The following is a 20,099-nucleotide window of genomic DNA, read 5'->3' as shown; positions in this document are numbered from 1 at the left end:
CAAGAAAAACAAATTATAAATAAATCATAAAAACAAAACAACCATAAATAAACCATAAAATTAAATATAAAATACCCTAATTCAAACCTAATAAAAAAATCATTGAAAAACAGCCCTAATCAAATACAAGAAAAACCTTAATCAAATATATTCAGCATCACAAGAAAGAAAAAGGTAAATATGCTGAACATTTTATTATAAAGATTCTCATTGTAATCAGACGTAATTAGCCTGAACCTGTAGACAATAATAAAAGTAGGCCTTTGTTTAGAAATTTCCAAGAAACAAAGCTACATCAGGGATTTGAGAAACATAAGGCTTATTTTTTAAATTAAGGGCAAAAAATTGAGCCCTTAATGAAATCTTCCAAAAATCAATAAGATTGAAACTTTGGTCTCTCTCTCTCTCTCTCTCTCTCTCTCTCTCTATATATATATATATATATATATATATATATATATATATATATATATATATATATATATATATATATATATATATATATATATATATATATATATATATATATATATATATATGGGCAAACTAACAAATCGGAAGGCATAGGAAGGGAGGAGATCTTTACTCAACAGTTCCAAGATTGAAACAACACCATGGAGCCTCCTCAGTCATGGACCAGCTGGGGCTCCGTTCTAGCCTCCTTCATGTTCATATCAGCCTTCGCTAAAGACTATCTCCCTTTCTCCCCTCGCAGTCTCTTGATGAAGGTGTCTCACAGGCTCTTCGATTTTCTCTATCCATACGCGGATATCCGAATCGACGAGCAGTTCGACGACTGGTTCATTAGAAAGAGCAAGGTCTTCGACCAGGTGTCCACCTACCTTGCAGCAAACTCCTCCAAGTCGGCCCGGAAACTCAGAGCCAACTTGGACAAAGACACTGAAAACCTCAACTTGAGCATGGATGAATTCCAAGAGATCACAGACGAGTTCAAAGGCATCACTGTCTGGTGGTCATCCCACATAACCATTCCTCGTTCCTCTCCTTTTTCCTTCAACAGCGATTCGTCTGAGGGACGCAGGTACCATAGTTACAGGAGGCTTCTTGAAAGACATGTTTCTGTTTGAGAGCTGGAGACGGGAGGAAAGATGGAATTTAATGAGGGTTTAATTAATGCCACTGGAGTTTGGGAACCTGATTTGAGAGGAGTTGAGATCAAAGGAGCGGTTAAGTGCACATGAAATGTTTTGGTTATGGCACATAGCCGCTCCTTGCTCGATTTGAGAGACCACGATGGTGTCGAGAGTGGAAAAGAGAGCGAAGATTGGCCATTTTTAACTATATTCTCACAAGGAAGTAGTTGACATGATGACATCTCTAGCCTCATCACCCAATTTTTTTATCCACTCAAATCACTCCTTTTAATCCCCTCTCCAACACCCTCAAACAGAGTTTTCATTAAAAAAAGTTGTATCTTTTGTCACTTTTCTGTTGTTTTTTACTCGTTTCTCTTTCGCTTCTTTCGTTCAGCTTCAGAAATTGAAGCATTTTCAGCTTCACAAATTGAAGCATTTCTTAAACAGTTCTTGCTCTTGTAATCATGCAGGTATTACGTGCTCACCTACAACAAGCGTCACAGGAAACTGATCATAGACTCCTACCTCAAGCACGTCTTCGACGAGGCGAAAGCCATCGAGGTGAAGAACCGGCGAAGGAAGCTCTTCACCAACACACCAAACAGTGATCATTCATTCAGTTCCAAGAAACGGGCATGGAGTCCTGTTATCTTTGAGCACCCCGCCTCATTCGGCACTCTCGCGATGGACCACGACAAGAAAGCCGAGATCATTGAAGATCTCGAATTCTTCAGGAACAACAAGGATTACTACGCCAAGATCGGGAAACCATGGAAGCGCGGTTACTTGCTATATGGTCCCCCTGGAACCGGTAAGTCTACCATGATTGCAGCCATAGCTAACTATATGGACTATGATGTCTACGACCTCGAGCTAACGGCCGTCAAGAGCAACACTGACTTGAGGAAGCTCTTGATCGAAACAAGCAGTAAGTCGATCATCGTGATCGAAGATATAGATTGCTCTTCGGATCTTACAGGTGAGCGGAAGAAGAAGAAGAAGAAGGCGGACGACGACGAGGCGGACGGCGAAATGGGAAAAATTCCGGGAATGGATTTTCGGGAGAAAGAAGACAGCAAGGTGACACTGTCAGGGCTGCTGAACTTCATTGATGGGTTGTGGTCTTCATGTGGTGGGGAGAGGCTGATAATCTTCACTACCAACCACATAGAGAAGTTGGACCCTGCCTTGATCAGGACAGGCAGGATGGACAAGCACATAGAGATGTCTTACTGCACCTTTGAAGGGTTTACTATTCTTGCCAAGAATTTTCTGGACTTGGACTCGCATGATCTCTTTAAAGAAGTTAGGGAGCTATTTGAGGTTGATGGGGTGGAGGTGACACCTGCAGATGTTGCAGAGAGGCTGATGCCCAGGACCAGGCGGGAGAAAGAAAGCAAGATTCCTTGTCTCACGAAGGTGATAGAATTCATGAAGGCAAACGAGAACAAGTTGAAGAAGGACAAGGATAGGGTTCCTCAAGAGACCACAGTGGAAGAGGATGGCATCACTGCAAGTGAAGGGAGTGATTAGACCACAAGTTTAGTTTTATACTTTATAGGATAGTTCATTGTATTTTGCCTAAAAAAAAAGAGGCGGACCGCGGACATGTAAAGCTTGAAAATTTGGGCCTTTTTTTTCAAAATTGTCTGCTTCTCTTACCTTTTCCTATGGAGGGCCCGAGTGGGCCCCCCACAAATACGTGGTTGGATGCACATGCACAGGATTCGAGGTTAGTGACACGAGACACGATAACATGGACAATGACGTAAAGCCATTTATTTTAGTATTTTGATAATATTTTTATTCTTTTAAAGGTTTTCCAATATTTTTTTATATTAAAATATCAAAAATAGTTTTTATTCATTAAACTTTTTTGAAAAAAAAAATCCTACCTGCGTCATGGGTCATCATGTCCACGAATGGTGGTGATATAGCCGGTTAGATACCCAAAACCAGGACGCAATTGGTTTGAGGTGTGACCCGGATCCAACCCAAATACAACCGACATTGTTGAACACAGATAGTATATTTATATGTATATGGGCCAGATCCAAAGATGATATGGTCGGGTCGGTTCAGATTTAGGTCAAAATCAGATAAGCACATGTAGTCTGGTCTGGGTTGGATCGATTTGTTTATCATTTCTCAATTAAAAATGACAGGTTTTGCTCAATTTCATTGGATACAATACCATAGTATATATCTCATTTCGTAACTGGATCCAGAATTTAGTTGTAAGATCTGAGTTGAATTCATATCCGAACCCAGAGCCACCCTTGAAAGGCCAGATCCAGTGTCAAGTCCAGCCTGATCCAGCATAAATCTGACGTATGTGCAACCCTACGCTGAACCTATCCCTCTCTCAGCTTGGCTGGCTAAGGTTCACTTGAAGAAGAGGGTTCAACGGATTTTATTTGTGGGCGTTTGTTTCATGCTCTTTCCTATGAAAGAGGCTCTCTTTCATAGAAAATAACACCACTTCCCTACAAAGGGTAAAACAAACATTTTTATGAGAAATATATGGGGGTGAGGTACATAATAAATGCAAAAAAAAAAATTTCCTACCAAATTGGGTTCATACCTTCTCTCTTGGGGAAGCACTTTTCCTCCAAAATGGCCCATTCAAAGGAAAGTGGCTTCCCTTCAGTTGGAGTGTAACCAACAACCATCACTCATTTGATTTCACAAAAGAAAAAAGAAACACATAGTAGAACAGTGTCCACTCTTTTATCCATGCATTAATAAATAGGGTCATGCTATTACTAAAAAGGGCACTGTGCTAAATAAAACATGCGGATTTTTTATGTTTTTTTTCCAAATTCTGACCATACAAATGTGATTTAAATGTTTGTTTTTATAAGAATCACATCTTAAAGCATTTGATTTGGATAGCTTTTTATAAGGTTTCAATAATCGGGTACAATTTTTATAAATTTTTGACGCTCTAAATACCATAATTTTCATCCAAAATGCATGATCCAAGTGTCAAATTCTAGTAAGTCAATCACGTTGAGCACATCTATAGGGAGTTAGAATTTCCAAAAAAATCCATTAATATGTTTCATTTAGCACCATGCCCATTTTGTAGGTTTTCATTTTGCTATATATATATAAAAGGTTGTTGGAAAATGTGACAGAAATATGTGCACTTTTTTGTGGGCAGAACGTTTTTGGTGTTTTTCACAAAACGTTTTTGTTGTTTTTTTGGTAAATCCAACCACGTATGTACTCAACATAGTTCATTTGTTTGGAATCAGTACTAAATCAATCTTTTTAAATGAGATTTTATTTTTTTGAGGCATGAATATTGAAGAAATTTTTGGTCATTGACTTTCAAGCCCTTAAATAGTTGATTATGTGATGTAATTGGATGATCAAACACTTGATTCCTATAAAACCAGGCTTGTAGATCACACCTCTACAATCATATTTTATAAATGTATGTCGCGCCAGTATAATAACACAACTCTTTAACAGAGCAAGCATATTTTGTGCTAGGAAAGGTTTCCCATTCCTGGTGTGAATATGAGGCGTACCAATAAAGAGGTAATTTTTTGTAGTGTATGCTTGTAGATATTTGTTACAATCGTTTGTATGCACAATCTAGTTGCAATCTCATGATGCAAGATGTTTATATTCAATTTGACACCTTAAATATGTTTAGCTTGGTCATTGACCCTTGTATCATATTTTTTAATAAAAAATATTTTTCTAAATTGACAAAACTTAAAACATTTATGATCATTATTTTTAGATCACAAAGAAAACTTACTCACACATAAAAAATCTAGCAAACCAAGTGCTGATTATCACAAAAGATACCATGCATATCACATCTATAAGGCACGGTTGAACAACAAAAAGTAAAAAAAAACAAAAAGAAACTGTCATTTACACGTACAAACATTATAGCAAATATATGAGAAGATATTCGAAGCAGGTTATATGTCTCCCCCCCCTCCTCGAAGACGCACTATTTGCTACAGTGCGTGTTTGGGGGTCTGAATGAGTGCCACTTATATAAGCACATGGGACTCGTATCCCCGTATGTGTCGACATCACTTAGCATCAGAGTCTGGTGCAGTTGCAAAGACTTAAGTACCCTTTCCAGCCATTCCCGCCAAGAAACAACGGTTCGAGAAAAGGGCAAAAATATCCTCCATCTAGAAAAGTAAAACGACAGTTCGAGATTCTCCATCTAGAAAAGTGAAACGTCGGTTCGAGAATGATGTTAACTCTTCAAAGTCCAAACATTTCATTTTTACCCTAAGCAGTAAACTTTTGCACCATCTGCTGTAAGAGAAGCTCCCTTTGACGACGCACCAATTGTCATCATCTCCTGCCACCGAACCCTCCTTTGTCATCGTCTGCTTTCACCGGAGCACCCTTTGTCGTTGTCTGTTGCAGCTGGAGCACCCTTTACCATCGTCTATTGTCGTCGGAGCAACCTTTGTTTTTGTCTGCTGCTGCTGGAGCACCCTTTGTTGTCGTCTGCTGTCTCCAGAGCATCCTTGAGACAATGATTTTGCAGTGGCAGCCTCGTTGCCACCATTGACTGTGTCTACCTTCTGGGTGTTTCTCCTCCATTGTCGGATTATCAAAACTCGTATATTTCGGTGAGTTTTGTAAGGTTTCGTTATACAAACAAATCGATTTGTAAATTTGAATGATAAATCTTACAACTAGTTTTACTATTCATGCTAAATAACACCTATTTTCACACTGAAACAAATCAATGTGTACATATCCACCTTCTAGGCATCAAAAAACAGTTAGCATGATTTGTTCTCATGAAGCAGCAATGATTTATACGTTTAAAGCAGTAACGATTTAATAAAATTACCACGATTTGTAGTTAAGTTTGATAAATCGTACATCAATGTTTACACATGAAGCTCAAACGTTATAACGATATGTACTTATAAAGGGTGCAATTTGTACAACGATTTATAAGTTTGAAACAACAATGATTTATACATTTTAAGCATTAGTGATGTGTATTTATGAAGTTACCTTGATTTGTACTTAAGTTTGCTTAATCTTACAACGATGTTTACTTATGAAGCCAAATATTGTGATGATTTGTAATGTTGGTGATTGTTTAACGAATGAGATAATTTGTAATATTATATACTTGAGGAGGCGGTTATAACATATAATGATGCAGTTAAATTTATGTGTTGTGCAAGTTAGCAATTTCTAAAGCTCGTCAGACAAAAAATCTCTTACCGTTCGATTTCATGAGACTTAATGAAATGATCTGCCATTCTCATCTATATGAGCGTTATGAAGGGTACCAAAATATATTGAAGATTGAGAATGATAAAGAAATGGAGAACGCGTTGAAATTGTATGATGCGAAGCAATATCCATCAGATATTGAGGCTGAAGATCAAAAGAAGTACGAGGAAGAACGATCATTGAAGAAGAAAAAGAAGAATGATGAAGAGAAGGAAAAGCAAAGGAAGAAGGAGGAGAAAAATGAAAAGACAAATGAAGAAGGAAGAGGAGGAGAGGGAAAGGCAAAGGAAGAAGGAGGAGGAGGAGAGGGAAAGGCAAAGGAAGAAGGAGGAGGAGGAGAGGGAAAGGCAAATGGAGAAGGAGGAAGAGAGGGAGAGGGAAAGGCAAAGAAAGGAGAAGGAGAATAAAAAGCAAAGGCAAATGAAGGAGGAGGAGGAGGAGAGGAAAAGACAAAGAAAGAATAAGGAGGAGGAGGAGGAAGAGAAGAAAAGGCAATTGAAGAAGGAGGAGAAAGAGAAGGAAAGGCAAATGATGGAGATGGAAAAAGAAAGGCAAAGAAAGAAGCATCGGGATGAGGAAGAGAAGGAAAGGTAAAGGAAAGAGAAGGAGGACAAAGAAGAGAAGGAAATGCAAAAGAAGGAGAAGGAGGATGTGGAAGAGAAGGAAAAGCAAAGAAAGGAGAAGGAAGACGAGGAAGATAAAGAAAGAGAAACAAAGAAGCAAGAGGAGGAAGAGAATAAAAGAGAAAGGAAGCAGGAGGAGGAAGAGAAGGAAAGAGAAAGGAAGGAAGAAATTGAAAAACATAGGAGGAAGCCGAAAGAGCGAAGGAAGGAAGAAGAAACGCAGAGGATAGAGGAAAGGAATGAAGAGAAGAAAAGTGTGACCAAAGTACGTAAATTGATCATGTCTGTCACGATTTACTATGATAGTTATTACTATTTATAGCGATTAATGTGATAGCGATTACTGTAAACGATTTACTATGATAGCGATTAGTATGTATTGCGATTACTGTGATAGGGTTGTCTTCGAATGATTTACTGTTATAGGTATGATTATGTATAGCGATTACTATATATAGCGAGTGTGCAATGATTATTATTTATAACGAGTGTGCAACGATTATTATTTATAGCGATTACTGTGTACAACGACAAGTAAAAGTATAAATGAGACTAATTTTGATTTGATACGAATAATATGTTATTTTGTGTTACAAGGAGGTCACAAGAAAAGTAGAGTACCAGGTGAAAAGCTCAGAGAGTGGTGTCAGTAGCCTGTAGTTCTGTCGTGGTATGGACAACTGAGTGAATATCAGAAGGATCGATTGCAAAATATGCACTTTGACGGCCTTCTAGACCAACATTTTTTTGAAATGTGTTGGAACACAATGACCCACCTGGTAAATAAGTATAATAATAAGATAAACACATTCCAGTTTGATTCTTTTGAGATCACCATGACCCTATAAGATGTAGCACGGATTACGGGCTTTAAGTGCCATGAAAGTGTTATCCTATTACGATATTCAAACTATACCGCAAAGAACAAGTGCATGGCTCTTTTAGGAATGTTGATGGAGGACTGAAGGCAATGTATTTCTGGTGGAAGCAATTCCACATCGATAAAACTTTATTCTTTCTGTAATAAATGGGGAGGTCGGTCCGCAACATGTGTATCTGAAAGAGCTGACCAAGAGTTGTGCGGCTTCCTTCTTTATTTTTTTTGTCTTACTTTATTTTCTGATTTGTCTGGTTTGAGAATAAGTTACTTGTGACTGCAATTCTTGGAAGACTTAGATGAAGTCGACAACTATGCATGAGGTGCTGCTATGCTCGTACACTTGTACAGTCAACTTAACCATGTGAGTAATGGTACAAAAACCGTCGTAGGGTTTTGGCCATTTATTTAGGTAATTATTTATTATATATTTTATAGTTGTAGACTAAGATCGTTAAAGGTTATAGTCTCACTAATATATTGAATCTGTAGGCCTGGTTGTGGGAGCATATTGTCGCCTTGCGTCCTCAGTGTGGCCCTGCGATTTATGATTTTCCAAAGATCGGTCGGTGGGCTAGAATAAATGTAAAGCAAGCTAATACTAAGTTCATTTTAGATGGTCTGCAATTAAATGAGGTAAATCGTATTAAAATCGTTTACAATCATTTCAGCATTTATCATTCATTAGTATAAATCGTTGAAATATTTAACATTCTTAAGTAATCATCGTTGCAGGATTGTCTTGGTTAGAATCGTTCTAATGTTTAACATTCTTAAGTAATGATTATTGTAGGATTTTGTATTCCTTAGTACAAATCGTTATCGCTTTAGCATTTAACTTTCATTAGTGTAAATTGTTGTAATCGTCAGCATTCTTAAGTAATGATTGTTGCAGGATTTTGTATTCCTTAGTACAAATCGTTCTAATGTTTAACATTGTTAGTTAATCATCGTTGTAGGATTTTTTATTCATTAGTACAAATCGTTATTGCTTTAGCATTTAACTTTTATTAGTGTAACTGGTTGTAATCGTTATTATTCTTAAGTAATGATCGTGTAGTACAAATTGTTCTAATGTTTAACATTCTTAAGTAATCATCATTGCAGGATTTTGTATTCCTTAATACAAATCACTATCGCTTTAGCATTTAACTTTCATTAGTATAAATCTTTGTAATCGTTAGCATTCCTAAGTAATGATCATTGCAGGATTTTGTATTCCTTAGTATAAATCGTTATTGTAAATCATTGTAATCATTAGCTTTCTTAAGTAGTGATCATTGCAGGATTTTTTCTTTGTTAGTACAAAGCATTATTGTTTTAGCATTCGTTATTGTAAATCGTTGTAATATGTAGCATTCATTAGCTTAAATCATTTTAATATAAAGCTCTAATTAGTAACAGTCGTAATATATTTAGCACTTGTTATTATAAATTATTTTAATATTTAACATTCATTGAAGAAGCGTTTAACGTTGTGTACTGCACAAATTATGAATTTCTTTTACGAGTTGTCTTCATATCACGATTCATACAAACATTGATAAAAGAATAAAACGATTTCTACATATAAAGACTACGTTCTATCGCGATTTGCTACATTACGATCTGTACAACCATGCCACCAAAATCCATCAAATAATTGAACCAAATTCGTTCGAATATCCTATTGTGATTTGCCTTTAAGATCTTTATCTAAGTGAACGATACGTTCCACTACGATTTACATAATGACTGATTCATATATGGCAGAAAAGAAAACTAAACAAATCGACACGATGTTTAGACTTAGTAAAAAACAAATCGAGTTAACTTCAAAGATACATACGTCATTGTGTAAAGCGCTTTGGGACAATAGCTGGTATATAAAAGGCAGAAATGATGTCCTACCGCGATTTACTTCATAATCGAGTGCCAAGCATAAGTCATTGACTTCGTAATCGAGTGAACAACATGTCCTACCGCGATTTACACAATAACTGATTCATAAAAGGCAAAAAGGAAAAATAATAAACAAATCGACACGATGTTTAGACTTAGTAAACTATAAATCAAGTTCACTTCAATGATACATTACAACCATATTTTTTTACAAAATATATGAGTATTTAATTACGATACATGACCATCATCATCAAAGAAAATAGATATCATCATCATCAGCATCCCCACGTCTAAATAGTTATGTGCTTCGAGTGCAATCCAGGTGCGCATGAATTTCAGCTTGCTTTCAGGCAGAATTGAAGTATATCAAAGGTAAATGAATTGCGACATGTGTTCCTCTTAATGTATAAGAGATGCTTGAAGGATCTCTGGGTGGATCATGGAGAACTTTTGCATCCTTCTCTATCTCATGCACTCTGCCACTTTTACCAAGATATGCAGTTGCCCTTTGATAATTTCAGTTGTTAGTTTCTTTTCCTATGCCAACCAAGATATGCAGCTGCCCTAACATCCATATCGTTCATCGTCGAGTTCATTTTCTGCTGCAAAGCGATTCGATGTGCAACTGCAGATACATCCTCTCCAAAAAAAATGAGTTCATTAGTAATGGCATCTCACTGCACCATTTTGTCATGAAGTATATCGAAGATTAGACAGATATTTTTTCAACTACAAAGTATGGTTTGTGAACAATTGAGGGATCGACAGTAGGAATAGATCAAATAGATGGACATCAACATCACCCCCTGTCTATCATACAGAATATTTGTGCTTGCTTTGGTATCACGGCAACTATTGAAGATGATTATGGTCATTATATTCTGTGTAAACTTCAATATACTTCACGACAAATACATCATAGTCGTATGTGTCATGAATATATCGATGTATACACAGAAGATAACAACCATAATCATCATCGAAGATTATACAGATCTTTCCTGACGACGTGAAACAACTACGTTATCAGCATCAAACCCCATCTATCAAGCACAGGTAGAAGGAACACAGAAGAACAAAGAAGAAAGAAAAATACAAGGAAAAAGAAGAAGAAGAAAAAAACGAAGGCAAAGGAGAAAAAATAAGAAGAAGAAGAAGAAGTTGCGCTGCCATAGAAGAAAAGAGGAAGTGAGGTTAAATAGATTAGGGTTTTAGACGTAGACAACGGGTCGTGTAGGATTTTACATAGAATAGGGTTTTACACAGATCTATATTAGGGTTTTACATAGAATAGGGTTTTACACCCGTGTACACAAATCGACATAATGTTTAGACTTAGTAAAGTACAAATTAATTTATAACTTGATAACTATTTAAGTAAAAGTTAAAAATCACTATCACTGTCCTATCACAATTTGCGTTTGCGAGCTTTGTATATGTGAATGATGTCCTATCGCGATTTACATAATGCTATATTAGTAAGAACCCGTTATTATAAATCGTCATCTCACGTTTAGCACTCATAAACAAAAATTATGATTTACACAATAATGCTATATTAGTAAGAATCGGGATTAGGGTTTGTTGTCCTATTGCGATTTGCTTTTATGAACATTTTCTACATGAACGATATGTCGTATCGTGATTTACGTAATGACTAATTCATAAAAGGCGGAAAGGAAAAACAATAAATAAATCAACACGATGTTTAGACTTAGTAAACTACAAATCGAGGTAACTTCATAAATATAAATCGACATCGTTGACAACTACAAACAAAAACATATTGTTGTCGTGGTAACTTTATAACTACAAATACACATGATTTACAACCACATTTACTCACAAAATATATACATCATGACCAATCATTTGGCTTAGATACAATACATCACGACCAATGGTGTTTAGTGTTTAGTGTTTAACGTTTAGGGTTCAGGGTTTAGGTTTTAGGATTTAGGTTTAGGGTTTCAGGTGTTTAGATTTTAGGAATTAGGCTTAGGGTTTTAGGGTTTTAGGGTTTTAGGGGTTTAGGGTTTAGGGTTTAGGTTTTAGGGTTTAGGATTTAGGTTTTTAGGGTTTTATGTTGTAGGGATTGGGGTTTAGGGTTTAGGTTTTATGGTGTAGGGTTTAGGGTTTAGGTTTTAGGGGTTTATAGATTGGGGTTTAGGGTTTAGGATTTAGGTTTCAATAGAAATCGCTAAATGAGCAGCGATTTAAATACGAAAATTGCCACCGCAAGCGCGAAATAGTGTATTTCCACACACACACATTTTAAGTCTTTCTACAAATATATTATAAATCGATACTAGAAAACATATAATATCTTACAAATCGATATACATATCATATAATATATTACAAATTGATACGACAATTCAGCATAATAGCTTACAAATTGATACTACAAAACACATAATATCTTACAAATCAATATACATATCACAAATTATATTATAAATCGATACCGAAATTCAGCATAATAGCTTACAAATCGACACTACAAAACACATAATATCTTACAAATAGATATACATATCGTAAAATATATTACAAATCGATACGGAAATTCAGCATAATAGCTTACAAATCGATATTAACAAACAAAACAATATCTCATAAATTGGTAGTATGTTACTAATACTGTGATTTGTGATACATTGCATATACTGGGTGAATGGATGATATCGGATGGGGTAGAGGCCCTTCCTCGCATCTGTAAACAAGCATTCTTGTCAATAGGTCCCAACGTCTTACAAATATCGTTAATTTTCCAACTATCGAAAGGACATGATCCACCTGCAATAACAAAACAATGCCTTAATGGCACTCATGACGACATACGTTCTTTAATAATAGCATGACATGGAAAGGTACTCACAATGCCTTAATAGCACTTGTTGGAATGTTTATGTGTCATTGCTTTTTTCCATACTGCCTAACAAAAACGAAAAAGAAGATAAGACTGTAAAAAGAGATGGCCAACAAATGCCCCTATGATGCCCACCAATGATCGGACCAGTCGATTGATTCATAGTTATCCCCACGAGGTGGGATCGAACCCGGAAATGTTTTGTAACACAAGGCAGGAACGAGGAGGCGGTAATGTGTTATAACACAATCTAAAAACCAAGGAGGGAACCTGGACTCGAGACGACGGCAACGGATGATCTGATGGCAGCAGATGATGGTAAAGGGTGTGTCATCAACGGGAGCTCTTGTTACAGCAGATGGTGCAAAAGTTTACTGCTTAGGGCAAAAATGGAACGTTTGGACTTTGAAGAGTTGACATCATCCTCGACTTTTTAGATGGAGGACATTTTTGTCCTTTTCTCGAACCGTCGTTTACCTTTTTTGGATGGAGGGCATTTTGTCCTTTTCTTGAACTGTTGTTTTATGAAGAGAATAGCAGGAAAGGGTACTTAAGTCTTTGCAATCGCACCAGACTCCGATGCTAAGTGATGCCAACATGCATGGGGATACGAGCCCCACAAGCTTATACATGTGGCACTCATTCGGACCCTCGAATAGTGTGTCTTCGGGGGAGAACACACAAGACCCTCCCAAAAATATTGGCTACGCTTGTGGGTTCGAAGACCCCTAATTGTTTGATAACTTATAGGGGCAGGTCGTGTTTGACCAAATTACCCAATAAATATATCCAACATGTTCAAAATAGTAGGAATCAACCTTAGATTGTATTTACACCTATAATCTAGTGTGGTTCACCCAAACCTTGTAGATTGTTTAACATGGTTGAGTTTGTGAAAATCAACCCTTGGATTATGTTTTTAGGTGAAAAAACATGTTTTTTTTTAGATATAAAATTTTGGTGCTTTTATGGCTGTTCATTTTGTGCATCATAGGAAAAACTTGTACAAACAATTCTGGTGATCCAAAAGTCAATTCCTACTACAGACAACAAGTAAATCATAGTCATGTGGTTAGATTTATCACAAATAAAGAAAAGGGTTTTGCAATGTCGACTGTAGGTGAAATTTGTTGTCATAAATAAATAAATAAACAACACATGAGAACACACACACACACACACACACACACACACACACACACACACACACACACACATATATATATATATATATATATATATATATATATATATATATTTGTATTTATAAGACACACACCATACAAAACAAAATATATGAAATGAAGGGAGTATTTTTAAGCATTTGTTTCTTAAATTCTAAGAATACATATGTGATCTACTTGATTTCATATGCATAAGCACTTGGATCATCCAATTGTGAGAGTATGTATGCTTTTATGGGGTTTGAAAATTAATAATCTAATTTTTTTGTTAATTTTCAATGCTCAAAGAACCGTTTTTCATCACAAAAACATAATCCAGGTTAGCAAATTGACTAGACGTAGATAACATTTGGTATTAATTATGTACATGACTATTTTGCCTTCATTTTATACCCTTTTAGATTCTTTTGTAGATCAGACTTTATGGATGTGATCTACAATGTTTGTTGAGTAAGAAATGAGTTCTAAATCATGTAATTATGATATGTAAACATGTTTTTCAAGAACTTAAAAATAATGGCCTACAATGTAACAGTTTCATTAACTTTGTGCATACTTTTACATTGAAAAGCATGATCAAATGTTCAATACTTAGTAAATAAACAATGCTGAACACATCGATATGGTTAGAGTTGAGCTGAAACAACTTAAACATGTAATTTCTATCTCAATAGTTTAGTACCTTCATTAGTACCAAATATAAATCCTATATATAAAGAGAGATTAAAAGCTTATATAATATTAAACTAATTGTGTTGAATATTTGCTTTATTTTACTGAATGAAATGACAAACACATTTAAAAGCATTGATATTTTTAAAAGCACATGAACATGCTTTTTGGGTTAAAAAGGTAAATTATTAATTTTTCAATTTGAAAATTATAAAGTACACTTCATTTTTTTGAAAAATGTGTTTTGATTTTTGTTAAAACTCTTTTTGCCTAGAAAATAATTATGTATTTGAAAAATTATCACTATTTTTAATGATATTTTTGTCATTTGAATAAGTTGAATACATCCATTGTTAACAATGCAACTAGTTTAATTGTATATAAACCTTATAAGGTATATGGTCCCTAAAATATGAGAATTGGACATATATGATTTTTTGTTTGAATTGAGCTTTTTATAGGCTGTTTTTTTGAAATATAATCATGCAGATGTGATCTACATACTTTGTTTTATAATAATCTGTTCTTCAATCATCCAATTATGACAAATATGCATATTTTCTTAGGACATCAAAATCAATGGTTCAGATTTTTCATAAAGAATCCTAGCAAATGGCTACGGAGATTTTTTGCAAAAAAGTGTCAGAAATGCCTAGTTCACATCAGTTCCCGCCTTTTAAGAATTGTATATAATGGGAAGTACCAAAATTAGGTGCTTACTGAGAGTGAATGGTGGATTTTTGGGGTGTTTTCAACAAATATGACCCCTCGAGGTGTGTTGGGCAAAGTTGATTGGCTAGAAAAGGATACCGGGATCATATTTTTTTGATGAAAAATATACATTTTTAAGCTTGAATTTTGATGACAATTTTTACACTAAATTTTCAAACCTTATAAAAACCTACTTACCTATCGGAATCAAGTGATCCAAGAGTTCATTCCGATAAAATCAAGTTGTGTGGTCATATCTGAGAACATGAAAAAGCACTTTACAAGCCTGGTATGCTAATGGTAAGCAAGAATTGTGTGTGTGTGTGTGTAGAGAGAGAGAGAGAGAGAGAGAGAGAGAGAGAGAGAGAGAGAGAGAGTCAGATTTGAGAACACCAAGAAGCACTTTAGAAGCCTGGCATGCTAACGGTAAGCATGGATCTTATGTATATATAATTCTCTCTCTCTCTTCATATATATATATATATATATAGTCACTAGAATATGCTAACTGGAAGTATATGAACTATAGTGTGAACTAAGTATTTCCAAAACACTTTTTGCAAATCTGACCTTGCAAATGTGTTTAGCACAGCACATTTACTAGGAATTGACTGTTGGATCGTATATTTTTTGATAAAAAAAACATGATTTTGAATTCTTGAATATTGATAAAAAAAATTAGCCGTAGATTTTGAAGCCTTGAAAAAGCATGTTTATGCATCATAATCTGATGATCCAAGAGCTAGTCACTATAAAAATAAACATCTAGATTGCATCTGTAAGGTGAAATTTATGAGAAAAACAGAAAAACTTATGAAAACAATGTGTTAGGGTTAGTGTTTGCTACCTTTCATGGTTAAGAAATTCTTTAGTAAAAAACGATAATATTTTGAATTCTTTTGACTTGTTTGCTCATCTGATCCAAATGTTTGGGTTCTCCGAATGGATGGTTTCATCATATTAATCCAATATATAAGATTTTTGTAAGGGTTGAAAAAATCAAACGGCCATCAAATATTTCTAATTTTCAACTTACATAAAATCATATTTTTTAGTGAAAATAATACACTAGAAGAGTCAATTCCTACTATTTTATTCTTGTTAAATACATACATGATTTCTTTTTTACGATAAGACATACATGGGGTTAAATTTACTCAAAACAACCTCCAACGATAAGTTTCAACTAAGGGATTCTTTACCCATGAAGTACCAAATAATTGATTTTATATATATATATATATATATATATATATATATATATATATATATATATATATATATAAAACCAAGTTTGGCAACGGAAAATATAGACTATAAATCCGTCTTTTCTTTTTTGTTTTCTTCGGTCTCTTGGTGCAGTGTGAACACAAGAACCCAAAAGGTTTTACAAAACATAAATCTCATCGTTAACGACAAATTGGAGTCGGTGGCTCCGCTCTTCCACTGGCTATAATGTCGTAGTCTTTCCTTGGCCCCCTTGTAAGCTTGTGGCTGTGAAACGTCTCCTGCTGAGGAAAAGGTAGGTTCCTTTTTCACAAGCCGAGTCCTGCCCCCACAAAAGGACAACCAATGCATTGGTTCCTTCAGCCTGAAGAAATGACCAAGCATCACCCAACACACCTTTCTAATATTTAACATATATATAAAAAAAAAAGAAGATATGTAGTGATCAAGCGATCTTCCATGAAACTGCGTGGGCGGCTAGCTAAGATGACCATGCTGATGTACATATAAAAAAAAGAAGATAAGTAGTGATCAAGCGATCTTCCATGAAACTGCATGGGAGGCTAGCTAAGATGCGGGACCATGCTGATGTAACAATTACCAACCCACTGGCCACCACGTCAGTCACTGCTTATTAAAAAAAAAAGGGGGGCCCACGCCTCTCCCCTCACCACCTAACCATGCCGCATCATAATGATGGCAATATGAAAAACATATAAATGAAAACCATTGGATAACTTCGCCCTCTCTCTCTTTCTCTCTGTAGATGCTATGATGATGAACAACCAAGAAAAAAAAATCATTTGGACCAACCTTTTGCTCTTAACTTAAAAAATGGGATTCACTTTTTTAAATTCAAATTCCTGATATGAGTTTAACATACATTTACGAGAAACATGATTCATTTTTTTGGTTTCCCATATTATCTTTTGGAGTTTAAAATTATTCATATATAAGAAAGAAAAGGGAAACATATGCTTAACATTTGATTATAAAGCTTAGTATTGTAATCAGACGTATAATTTAGCCTGAACTTGTAGACAATAATAAAAAGTAGGCCTTTTGTTTGGCCATTTTCAAGAAACAAAACATGAGGCTCATTTTTTTTTAATTAAGGGCAAAAGTAGGCCCTTAATGAAATCTTCCAAAAATCAATAAGATTGAAACTATGATCTCTCTCTCTCTCTCTGCACATATATAAAGAAGGGGCAAACTAACAAATCATAAGGCATAGGCAGTGAGGAGATCTTTGCTCAATAGTTCCAAGATTGAAGCAACACCATGGAGCCTCCTCAGTCATGGACCAACTGGGGATCTGTCCTAGCCTCCTTCATGTTCATATCTGCCTTTGCCAAAGACTACCTTCCTTTCTCCCCTCGCAAACTCTTGATGAAGGTGTCTCACAGGCTCTTCGGTTTCCTCTATCCATACGCGGATATCCGAATCGACGAGCAGTTCGACGACTGGTTCATTAGAAAGAGCAAGTTTTTCAACCTGGTGTCCACCTACCTTGCAGCAAACTCCACCAAGTCGGCCAGGAAACTCAGAGCCAACTTGGACAAAGACACTGAGAACATCAACTTGAGCATGGATGAATTCCAGGAGATCACAGACGAGTTCAAAGGCATCACTGTCTGGTGGTCATCGCACAGAACCTCTCCTCCTTCCTCTCCCTTTTCCGTCTACCGCGGTTCGTCTGAGGGACGCAGGTACCATAGTTACAGGAGGCTTCTTAAAATTTTTGAAAGAGACCTTCAGAAGCATGAGGCTATATGCTTAGTAAATATTTATGAAAGCCCGAGATGGGAGGGAAGATGGAATTTAATGAGGGTTCCACTGCAGTTTGGGGACCTTGATTTGAGAGACGAGTTTGGTTTTGAGAGTGGAGAAAAGAGCGGAGATGGGCCATTTTTAACTATATTCTCACAAGAATGTAGTTCACAACTCCAAGCCTCATCACCCATTTTCTTCTCCGCTCAAAATTCAAATCACCCTTTTCATCTCCTCTCCAACACCAGCTTAATTATGTTGTCATTAAAAAGAACTGTATCTTTGTCACTTTACTATGTTTCTTACTAGCTACCCTTTCGCTTCCTAAATGCTTCTGCTTCACAAATTGAAGCATTTCTTAAACATTTCTTTCGCTGGTAATTATGCAGGTATTACGTGCTCACCTACAACAAGCGTCACAGGAAACTGATCATAGACTCCTACCTCAAGCACGTCTTCGACGAGGCGAAAGTCATCGAGGTGAAGAACCGGCGAAGGAAGCTATTCACCAACACACCAAACGATGACCATTCATTCAGATCCAAGAATCGTGTATGGAGTCCTGTTATCTTTGAGCACCCCGCCTCATTCGGCACGCTAGCGATGGACCACGACAAGAAAGCCGAGATCATAGAAGATCTCGAATTCTTCAGGAACAGCAAGGATTACTACGCCAAGATCGGGAAACCATGGAAGCGCGGTTACTTGCTATATGGTCCCCCTGGAACCGGTAAGTCTACCATGATTGCAGCCATAGCTAACTATATGGACTATGATGTCTACGACCTCGAGCTAACGGCCGTCAAGAGCAACACTGACTTGAGGAAGCTCTTGATCGAAACAAGCAGTAAGTCGATCATCGTGATCGAAGATATAGATTGCTCTTCGGATCTTACAGGTGAGCGGAAGAAGAAGAAGAAGAAGGCGGACGACGACGAGGCGGACGGCGAAATGGGGAAAATTCCGGGAATGGATTTTCGGGAGAAAGAAGACAGCAAGGTGACACTGTCAGGGCTGCTGAACTTCATTGATGGGTTGTGGTCTTCATGTGGTGGGGAGAGGCTGATAATCTTCACTACCAACCACATAGAGAAGTTGGACCCTGCCTTGATCAGGACAGGCAGGATGGACAAGCACATAGAGATGTCTTACTGCACCTTTGAAGGGTTTACTATTCTTGCCAAGAATTTCCTGGACTTGGACTCGCATGATCTCTTTAAAGAAGTTAGGGAACTGTTTGAGGTTGATGGGGTGGAGGTGACACCTGCAGATGTTGCAGAGAGGCTGATGCCCAGGACCAGGCGGGAGAAAGAAAGCAAGATTCCTTGTCTCACGAATGTGATAGAATTCATGAAGAAGGCAAACGAGAACAAGTTGAAGAAGGACAAGGATAGGGTTCCTCAAGAGACCACAGTGGAAGAGGATGGCATCACTGTAAGAGAAGGGAGTGATTAGACCACAAGTTTAGTTTTATACTTTATAGGATAGTTCATTGTATTTGCTAGTTTGAATATGCAAATTATGTAAAACAAAAGAGAGAGTGGTACCCCCAATGATTCACTAATCCCATGTCTCTGTTAGGGCGTCCCAAAAGCACCACGTATATAAGCACATGGGGCTCGCATTCCCGTGTATATTGACATTACTCAGCATTGGAGTCTGGTTCGGTTGCAAAGACTTAAGTACCCTTTCATCAAAAAAGGAAAACAAATCCTTTATCCAGAAAGTCGAGGATGATGTTGACTCTTCAAAGTCTACACAGCGAAACGAATCTTAGCCGACGATCCGATGGTGATCCGGCAAAACGATGGTGAGTCGGCGATCCGATGGTCATTCGACGAAACGAACATGAGCCATAAAAAATGTTTGTTTGAACTTTTCATTGTCATCTTCTTCTTCTTCCTTCTCCGTAAAATACTGTAAAACTCTCTCTCTCTC

General features: G+C 36.5%; 2 protein-coding genes across 2 annotated transcripts; both read left to right on the top strand.

The window, feature by feature from the left end:
• The first annotated feature begins 531 nt into the window (after window positions 1-531).
• LOC149827834 (AAA-ATPase At3g28580-like) lies at window positions 532-2,742 on the top strand. The gene is made up of 2 exons (XM_090019678.1): window positions 532-1,042; window positions 1,568-2,742. Exons 1-2 carry the CDS (start codon window positions 615-617, stop codon window positions 2,628-2,630), a joined length of 1,491 nt encoding a protein of 496 aa, XP_089875804.1. The 5' UTR covers window positions 532-614; the 3' UTR covers window positions 2,631-2,742.
• A 14,782-nt stretch (window positions 2,743-17,524) lies between these two features.
• Window positions 17,525-19,872, top strand: LOC149827833 (AAA-ATPase At3g28580-like). The gene is made up of 2 exons (XM_090019677.1): window positions 17,525-18,100; window positions 18,551-19,872. Exons 1-2 carry the CDS (start codon window positions 17,673-17,675, stop codon window positions 19,614-19,616), a joined length of 1,494 nt encoding a protein of 497 aa, XP_089875803.1. The 5' UTR covers window positions 17,525-17,672; the 3' UTR covers window positions 19,617-19,872.
• The last annotated feature ends 227 nt before the right edge of the window (window positions 19,873-20,099 follow it).

This window comes from Nuphar pumila, chromosome 10 (genome assembly GCF_984573655.1).
Source record: "Nuphar pumila chromosome 10, dmNupPumi1.hap1.1, whole genome shotgun sequence".
Classification (NCBI taxonomy): Eukaryota; Viridiplantae; Streptophyta; class Magnoliopsida; order Nymphaeales; family Nymphaeaceae; genus Nuphar; species Nuphar pumila.
Note: the sequence above shows the minus strand (reverse complement) of the source record. Positions and strands in the feature narration are given on the sequence as shown.

Excerpts from the sequence above, each read along its gene's own strand:
- LOC149827833 (XM_090019677.1), top strand. The coding sequence starts at position 17,673 with ATGGAGCCTCCTCAGTCATGGACCAACTGGGGATCTGTCCTAGCCTCC. Across the intron at positions 18,101-18,550 it reads GGTTCGTCTGAGGGACGCAG|GTATTACGTGCTCACCTACA; the intron begins GTACCATAGTTA and ends GTAATTATGCAG.
- LOC149827834 (XM_090019678.1), top strand. The coding sequence starts at position 615 with ATGGAGCCTCCTCAGTCATGGACCAGCTGGGGCTCCGTTCTAGCCTCC. Across the intron at positions 1,043-1,567 it reads GATTCGTCTGAGGGACGCAG|GTATTACGTGCTCACCTACA; the intron begins GTACCATAGTTA and ends GTAATCATGCAG.